This window comes from Grammomys surdaster, unplaced genomic scaffold (assembly GCF_004785775.1).
Source record: "Grammomys surdaster isolate TR1022 unplaced genomic scaffold, NIH_TR_1.0 125630, whole genome shotgun sequence".
Lineage (NCBI taxonomy): Eukaryota > Metazoa > Chordata > Mammalia > Rodentia > Muridae > Grammomys > Grammomys surdaster.
In genome coordinates, this window is record NW_021620469.1 from 993,693 (window position 1) to 1,002,816 (window position 9,124).

The following is a 9,124-nucleotide window of genomic DNA, read 5'->3' on the forward strand; positions in this document are numbered from 1 at the left end:
AGGTTGAGAACCAATGTAATGCAGTATGGGAAACATCCCATTGGACACCACTGATTATGTATCTCCCAGAAAGCATCTATTGCCAATAGCTCTTTGGAGGTCACCTATCACATCTCAGGCACAGAAGACCATCCTTAATAGTTTATCATTCTTGGTAATAAATTAATTAAGATACGCTCAACATGGTTTCTCAAACTCTGGTGAGTTCTCCCACCAAGGCAAGATATTGGCATGCTATTGCTGATCTCTGTTTCCTTTCCACAGTGCTACCCTAAACCCTCTATTTTCCCCCAGAAATCTAAACCAAGTCTACTTCCAATTTCATATCACATTACTCCTCTAGTTGGGTGAATTTTCCTACCCAATCATGATCCCAGCCTGCCCCACCTCTTGCACAATGTCACAATCCTCTTCTCATCCCAGACCCATCACTCCATAAGATTGGTATGGGCCTATACCAGACATGGATCTGGTAGGACACCTTGCCCTAGTCCCCAACATAAGCCAGGGCTTCATCCTTTATGACACCTTGATGCCCTGGCAAAGTCCACTTGGGATTCCAGCCTAGTGGGGCAAAATCTCACAAAATAATAGACAACAATCTAAATTTAAAGGCTCACTTCCTATCACAAAATATAAACAATGTGAAAAATCCATAAGTTTTGCCCACCTACTAAATAACCAATTCTATAGCAATATCTCCTAAGGAGCAAAACTCAGATGTAATCCAAGACATAGAACTCTAAGAGTCTATGAAAAGATTAAACATATAAATTATGTGCAAGTGCCATTTCAGATTCTTATACCCCATAAAAGTATACTTAAATTGAAGATGACATAGAACTTTTAGTGATAAAAATCAGTTAGAATAGTACTGACTTCTCAATGGAGACTCTGAAAGCCAGATAGCCTAGATAGATGTTCTACAAGCTGTAAGAGACCACAGATGCAAATCTAGACTATTAAACCCAGCAATCTCACAATTGATGGAGAAAGAAAAACATGCCATGATAAAAATAAATCTAAGTAATTTCTGTCTACCCATCTAGCTTTACGCAAGGCACTAGAAGGAAAATTTCAAAATGAAAGTGTCAACCACACTCAAGGAAAAAGAAAAGAATAATGAACAATGCTAAACTAGTAAGTCACAGGCATCAGAGTATGTGCTGTGTGGGGTCACAAAACAAAAAAACAGAATACCAGGAATCAACAAACACTGGTCATTGGTAACTCTCTAAAAATAATGGTCTGAGTTCCCAATAAAAATATATAGACTAACAGAATAGATGAGAAATCAAGATCCATCCTATGGATAAATCCAAGAAAGATGTATCAACACCATGTACAGACATCACCTCAGGTTAGAAGGGTAGAAAGTGGTATTCCAAACAAAAAGATCCAAGAAGCAAACAATTGTAGCTACTTTAATATACAACAAAACAGACTTCAAATCAAAACTGATCAGAAGGCATACGTAAGAATACTGCATTTCCATTTTTAAAAAAATCCACCAAGAGGACATCTCAGCTCTAAGCATGTATACACCAAACATGGAAATACCTAAGCTCATAAAAGAAACTCTCCTAAAGCTAAAAATCACAATGGATCTCACACAGTAATAGTGTGTCACTTCAACACCTTACCCTCACCTAAAGACAGGTCATCAGGACAAAAACTAAAGAACAAATGCTAGATTTAGTTAATATCATAAAGTAAATTGATGTAACTGGCATCTCCAGAACATTCTACCCAAACACTACGGAAGGTGTTTTCTTCTCAGTAACCTATGGAACATCATTTGTATAGGAAAGACTTTTCTGGATGATTGTGTTGATGCATGATAAAAGCAGGAATGTGGGGATATACTACATATGACTAACTTTCCTCTGAAAAGTATGACTCTCAAACAGGGGAGGAGTTTTGGATAAGTGGTGTCTCTACACAGACTAGGACCTCCATTCCACAACCTTTGAGATGAAGCCTTGGTTGATCAGCCCTACCTGTGGTCTAATCCCTAAGAATATGAAGATTATACCACTTTGTTTCTCCAAGTCCAAATGAGTGAGGAAAGAGAAAGAAGGTGGGAGACAGGGAATCTCAAAATTATATTTGAGGATACATGGTTTTCTGATCCTGAAGAGGTAACAGAGAGATCTCTAGTGGACCCTCCATTGAGGAGGTATCCAGTCTACTTGACCCCACAGGAAGGAGTACAGAGTATATAGAGTGAGTCCAGGGTCTCTGACTCAGTCACATTGGTTTAGGACTGCATAGGTTCCACTGGCAGCAATGGTATGGTAACTGAGCCTCATAGAGGCATGTGAAAATGTCTGTTTGTGGTAGTGTAGCTCCTCAACAGCCTACCAGATATGGGAAACCGTTAATAGATTGGAGGCTAAGATGTCTAGTAGGGCCTGGGCTAATGTTGAGAACTGATAGATAGACAGACTGACAGCATAACAGGATCGTAGAAGGATCTCAGACATACATAAGAGACCTTACTCAAACCATGAAGGCTCCTCTTAAACCTGATCATCATTGCCTAACGTATTATGGTCCTAAGGACTCTCTCAACAAGTTCACAGCCACTTTGAGCTTACCCATATGTGAGCAGTGCACATCCCTGAGATCCCCACTCCAGCCTTTGCTTTTTAGGTGTCTCAGGAAAGACTGTGCCATTGTCCATGTGGCATTTTTAATGTAAGTGGAAGATATTCACCAAATTCATCCTAGTCTCCTCCCAATGTCTTGCCTGATCTCTCCCTTCCTTCTTCAGCAGTTTCAGTGTCTCTAGAGATTGAGTCATCTTTTCCTGTTATTATGGGAGTTTAGTTTCCATTTGAAAGGCAAAATCACCAAGAGGCTAGAGGTGAGGATCACTGCTGTAACCCAACAAACTAGGTCCCTTTGCCATGGGCTATAAAAATGATGTTCCATAGGTTACTGAGAAGAAAACACCTTCCATAGTGTTTGGGTAGAATGTTCTGGAGATGCCAGTTACATCAATTTACTTTATGATATTAACATACCCCCACCATGTGGCCTCCCCACAAGGCTATGTAAAATACAACATGAAAGGAGTTTGAGAGGGAAAGGTAGGCATGATAGTGCTTTAAATACAATATTCTTGCATGAAATTTCTACAAACAAACATCTTAAACTTAAAAATAGTTTCCTGACAAGTTGGAGGTTAAGATGGCTCTGGTTACTTTTTACATGTGCACAGGCATCTACAATTGTCCAAAAGAAAAAGGAAATCAAGAAATATAATTTTGGTTTGGAGTTTTTACTATATTTATAGATTTGGTGCTCTTTTTCTACAAGTGTAGAGAATGTTTCTTTTGGGTTTGAAACTCTGAACATCACTGTCCCCCACGACACCATCAAGTAGGATTGTATTATTCCAAAGATCCACACTCAAGTTCCATACCACTTTGAGAGCCATTCTGTGTGATTCTTTTTTACTTCTCAGCCAACTTTCCTTCCAAATACCCAGGGGAGATTTTCCCTCTTCCTTATAGATGGATGAGCCAGGTGCAACAACCTTAATTAAGAAGAGAAACCTGGGCATATGTAACACCACTGACCATGGATACTTCTCTAAAGTCAATGCTTTTAAATATTTTTTTCCTACTTTGAAAGACAAGTTGTCTTCTAAAGGTGTCTACAGTAGGTGCTACCTCCTGCACTCCAAGTCCAATGAACATGATACCATCAGTGTGACATGATTGGGGTCCTTGCAGTAGATGTTACTGTCCCTATTTATGCATGCAGATGCATTCCTCATATTGATAGCTGCAAGAGATATGTCATTTGTAGCAACAATAAAACAAGAAAACTACACCAAGAACAACTTTTGTTGGAGTAACCACTCAGTTTAATTTACATTAATCCACTGTAATTCTCCAAGATGCAAATAGATGTTCAGTAATCTATTATTTGCATTGACTCCTGGGTAACTCCATGTATACCAAGGCCCTGGTTTACTTTTTGGTAAAAAGAGGCAGCTGTGAAGTTTTTCACTTTTCTATCATAATATTACTTCCTGAACCAGGCAACCACTATGGGGATGCTTCCAATTGATAACTATGTCTGTTCCACCTCTTCATTTATGAGTTGTAAAATGAGAGTGTTCATTTGGGACCTTGTGTGTAGAACATATCAAAGCCAGATGCATCTAACTGGGGCTACATAGAAGAATTTGGAGTCTTTACAAAGTATTATCCTGTCAGATCCAATGCACAGTAATAAAAAATACTATTTTTTTCTCTAATTCATACTGCTGTGCATAGACAGACCCCTTGCAGCTCTGAGGAAGCAAAGAAAGGAAGTGCAGAAGGATAGAGTTGGAACCAGAACTTTTCTCGAAGGCACCCAGTCTCTATTATACAAAGAGGTCTGATTTGTCTGGTCCAAGCTTGGGAACTAGCCGAGGCTTCCTATGATAGTCAAGACCTCTTTTAACCAGACCTAGGTTTTTTTCTGCAAAGCTCCATGATTCTAGAATATCAAGTCCAATTAGATTGTTCATTGAGATGCATTGTCTCTGAGTCTGAACAAGTACTTGTTTGAGTTGCTACATTAATCTAGCTGCATGGTATCTTTTTCTTTGAAATATCTTCATAATAAATTGTTTTTATCTTTTAAAAAACAGAGTTTTGCTTATTATTTTGACCAAAGACATAATGTACAAACTTACCATCTTCATTAAACATGTTCTTGAGTCCTTAGACACAATGAGCCACCCAAAGCCTTATCTTGCATTACAGATACCCCAAATATTTTATTATGGGATATTCTGAAAGTCCACTGGGTTCTCCCTAAATGTGTATTATAATGTCAAACAAACAAAATATTAGCATGATTAAATCAGGACATTCACTTATGGCAGCTGTTCTCAACCCCATGAGTCACCATCCCTTTAGGGGTCAAATTCGAGATATCTTGCATGTTAAATATTTTACACTAAAATTCATATTTGTGATAAAATTATACTTATAAAGTAGCAATGAAATACTTTTATGGATGAGGTTATCACAATATGAGGAACTATATTAAAGGGTCACACCATTAGGTTGGGATCCAGTGACTTAATTACAGACTTGGTCATGTTCTACATGCTGAGTATTCAACACACTCTCCCCACACCTTCATCCCTCACAGCCACATTCTCTCTTTTCCTTCTTATTTGAATGAAGATGAGATGCCCTCACACTGGTCAATACAAACAATGGAATTCAGGCTAAATCTGATCACCACCAGTTTTTTTTTTAATAAAATATACTCCTCTCACCCATCTGTTCATACACTACAGATGCCTGTGTTTGTGCTACAGTGACAGAGGTGATAGTTTACACATATGAAGTATGGGTCTCAAAGCAGACAATAATACCTGAATGCTTACAAGAACAGTTCCATGATCCTTCATCAAGATCACCATCCCTTTTTGTACTTTTCAGGCCTCCTAGGAGCTATTTTGAAGTGTGCAGTTCCAACATTATCCTGGGATTGAGGAGTCTCAGAATCTGGCCACAGATTCAACACCCCCAGAGAGCAGAGTCATGAGAATTTCTGATAAGGAATGTAGAGGTTGTCCAAGCCAGATCTGTGGTTTCCTGCCCTTCCTTTCTCCCACACTGGAACTATAAAAGCAGGAACAAGTACAAGAACACACCAGAACCTCACCCCAGACTGTACCACTGGCAAAATGCTGGCCCTACTCTTCCTGATGGCACTTCTCTTACCTTCTAGAGCTGGAGCTGGTGAGTTTGGCCTTTATCTCTCTAACCTCTGAGTTTTAGCATGAGTTTTAGTTTTTACCATAATCTGTTAGGTAACAAAAACTCTAACACAAGACATGATCCTAAATTAAGGTGTCCAGGGGAAATTTCTAGGTCAAAGAAATATGAAAGACAAATTCCCCTTCACATCATTTCATCAAATTACTCTCTGTTCTGACAGGGAGCTCTTCTCTGCCCTTCCCTTAGTATTGAGGTAGATGAGATGAGGGTGTGAAGAAATGGCTAATAAAATGGAAAACAGTTACATGAATGACCACTGTGTTCTGAGTGAAGGATGATGGTGGACAGGGAGCACTGGGGAGGAAAGATCAACATGTGGAGGGACCTGAGCCACATGTGAGGTGGGGTGGGCTTGGAGCACTTGCTCAGCTTTACCCAATCTTCTCTTGCTAGTACTGTGTTGGGGTGTCCTGCAAGTTTGTGATCAGGGATTATGGGTTCTTTGTTCCAGAGGAGATTATTGGTGGTGTTGAGGCTAAACCACACTCCCGCCCTTACATGGCCCATCTGAAGATCATCACATACCAAGGTTTAGAGGACAGTTGTGGTGGGTTTCTTATAACCCGCCAATTTGTGCTGACTGCTGCACACTGTAAAGGAAGGTAAGAGGCTTCTCTTCCTGTGAGGAAATGCAGGAGCCAGAGTCACAGAGCAGCAGAGGCCTGAGGAAGTCTCTGAGTCCTGTTCATCTCCAGATGGGCTCTCCTTACACTGAGAGGAAAAAGGGAGCATAAGGCCACTCACTGGACCATGTGAGGTCTCAATTCATGTGTGGTCTTAATTTTCAGAGGTCAGAGCTTTAAATAGAAGTCTGGTCAGGATAAATCCACAGCTCTTCCTTTTGGGATTGTCACCAGACAATTGAGATTGCTCAGACGTGGTCCTGGGTGGTACTCAATGTAGAATGCCCATTTGCTATGTTCAAAGTTATGGGTTCAATTCATGCACTGGAAGGCTGGTTGTGGAGAGTTCTCAGTTCTCTGTTTTCCTGAACTGCATCCTTCTGGCAAGGCAGTGGTCCTGGGAGCTCCATTCAAGACTCTGTCCTCTCTGCACTGGAATAGAGAAGATAGAACTCAGTGCCCTTCTTGGAAGTCCAGCACATTTCACTACTTTTTTTTATTCAACAGAGAAATCACTGTCACCCTTGGAGCTCATAATTTGAGCAAGATAGAATCCACACAGCAGAGTATAAGAGTTGAAAATCAAATCGTTCACCCCAAATACAGCATCTACTCCAATCTCCATGACATCATGTTACTGAAGGTGCCAATAGTTTTCGTTCCCTGCTTAAGTCTCCCATCATTAACTCTCTTCCTGGCTCAGGCCTTTGAATTCTCTCTTGTCCAAATCATTTCCTCAGAACCCACTCCTGAATTCTCAATGGGAAAGGAGCCATATCCAAGCATCCTTTACTGCTTTGACATATCTTCTCTTTTTCTGCCAACAGCTTCAAAATAAAGCAGAGTTGACTCCTGTTGTGGATGTAATTCCCCTGCCTGGTCCCTCTGATATTATCAAACCTGGGAAGATGTGCTGGGCAGCTGGCTGGGGGTTAACTGGAGTGAATAAACCTACCTCAGACACCCTGAGAGAAGTTGAACTGAGAATCATGGATAAAGATGCCTGTAAAATCTATAGGCATTATGACTATAACTTCCAGGTCTGCGTGGGCAGTCCCACAATGTTAAAATCTGTATACATGGTGAGTACACATCTGCTTTTCCTCACCACATCAGAAAACAGCATCAGTGGAGGAAGTGTGCTAAACAGCTCTCCATGGCACTGACTAATGCCTGTGTTCTTAGGCTTCTAGCCTTGTGAATTGGGAAGTGAAATTCTACTTCTCTGTCTCATCTCTCTATGCCCAAACCTTTCCTACAATCTTCGCATGAGGCTAGACATGAGACAGGAAGAGAGTAAAGGGAGTCATGTTAGCAATAGGTTAAGGTCAGGGAGGAGGGGGATTAGTCATTAAATCCCTAATTTAGGAATAATAGTGAACCAGGACTTCTTACTCCAATCTGGTAATGGCTATGGTGTGGAGTTTGAAGTTGGGAAAAAGCAAATTTTGCTCATAGTATGATTTTTCTCACCTACAGGGAGACTCTGGGGGACCTCTAGTGTGTGCTGGTGTGGCCCATGGTATTGTATCTTATGGACGTGAAGATGCAAAGCCCCCTGCAGTCTTCACTCGAATCTCCTCATACATGCTCTGGATTAATAAAGTCTTAAAAGGCAAGTAGCTAAAAAGCCTGAGTAGCCTGAGACAGAGTCTCCAAGCCTGCACTTATCTGGTACCCCTTGAGTTTAACACAGCCAGCACCAGTCTGTCCCTAGCCTTACCACAGCCTGCCCCCAGCCTATCCCCAAGACAATCTGAAAGATAAACAAATCTGTGATGATGGATTATTCCCTGTAATGCACCTCAATAAAGATATAATCTCTTGTGCCTTCGTGATTCCAGTCTGTGTTCTAAACACTCAGCACCTCTCTAAGTACAATAGAGAGTTGATTTGAGTTACTATCCTGCCATGTTAACAATCTTGAGTATTGGCTTCCTGGTACAGGTGTGACACTGTGGATGACACAATATTAACCAACATGCATGGGTGTTTACAGTAAGATTTCATATCCAGAGTAGTGTGCACTGTTCTGTTCTCCTCCACTGTCGTTTCTTCTCCCTCTGTGTTTCTCAGCTCTTCTCTCCACAAACCCCATGCCATAGCCATTGTGTCTTCCCACACATCATAGGAAATACCATGTCTAGGTCAGACATGGCTGTTGACAGCTTGTGTCCGCAACACTCATGCTGCTGTCTCCATCTGAGCTCTCAATAATGCACCTGAAGCTAGAGGAGAGCCTGCCCTCAAAAGTACCTAGACCATGACTGTGGCTGCAGCAGCCACCACAGGAGAGCACCAGCACTTTCTGGAGGGAAACACAGGGCAGAAGTTGCCATCATTGGCAAGAGACCCTCTAGTACTTAGCATGAATTAGTACTTCCCATAGAGGCTCTAGGCATGCTTCTTCGATACCCAAATGTAACAGCCTTTCAGAAGAATGTCAGGGTTAGTTGAACTTCTAAGTATCCTGCTCTCCTCTTACAAGCCCAAGCCCCCAAAGTCTTTAGTCAAGAGAAAGGACACATTAGCTGCAGGATACTGTGGACTCTGAAATGAAAGATAACACACCAGAGGTCTGCTATGCTCCAAGGAGGCATAATACAGTGAAGGTGGCCTTCTGACTACTGTACCATGAAAAATTGCTTCCAGTAGCAGCCCCAGGCTAGAACCTTAGCACCTCAGCCCTCCTCATAGCCT

At 41.2% G+C, this 9,124-nt stretch overlaps 1 protein-coding gene across 1 annotated transcript; it reads left to right on the forward strand.

Moving 5' to 3' along the window:
* Positions 1-5,681: 5,681 nt before the first annotated feature.
* Positions 5,682-8,255, forward strand: LOC114638789 (mast cell protease 1-like). Its single transcript, XM_028787380.1, has 5 exons — positions 5,682-5,762; positions 6,253-6,403; positions 6,932-7,067; positions 7,252-7,506; positions 7,904-8,255. Exons 1-5 carry the CDS (start codon positions 5,708-5,710, stop codon positions 8,045-8,047), a joined length of 741 nt encoding a protein of 246 aa, XP_028643213.1. The 5' UTR covers positions 5,682-5,707; the 3' UTR covers positions 8,048-8,255.
* The last annotated feature ends 869 nt before the right edge of the window (positions 8,256-9,124 follow it).

What these genes read in the sequence shown, in the direction of transcription:
- LOC114638789 (XM_028787380.1), top strand. Translation starts at nt 5,708, where the DNA reads ATGCTGGCCCTACTCTTCCTGATGGCACTTCTCTTACCTTCTAGAGCT. An exon ending in GCTGCACACTGTAAAGGAAG is followed by an intron (nt 6,404 to 6,931) that starts GTAAGAGGCTTC and finishes TTTATTCAACAG; the next exon opens with AGAAATCACTGTCACCCTTG. An exon ending in ATGACATCATGTTACTGAAG is followed by an intron (nt 7,068 to 7,251) that starts GTGCCAATAGTT and finishes TTCTGCCAACAG; the next exon opens with CTTCAAAATAAAGCAGAGTT.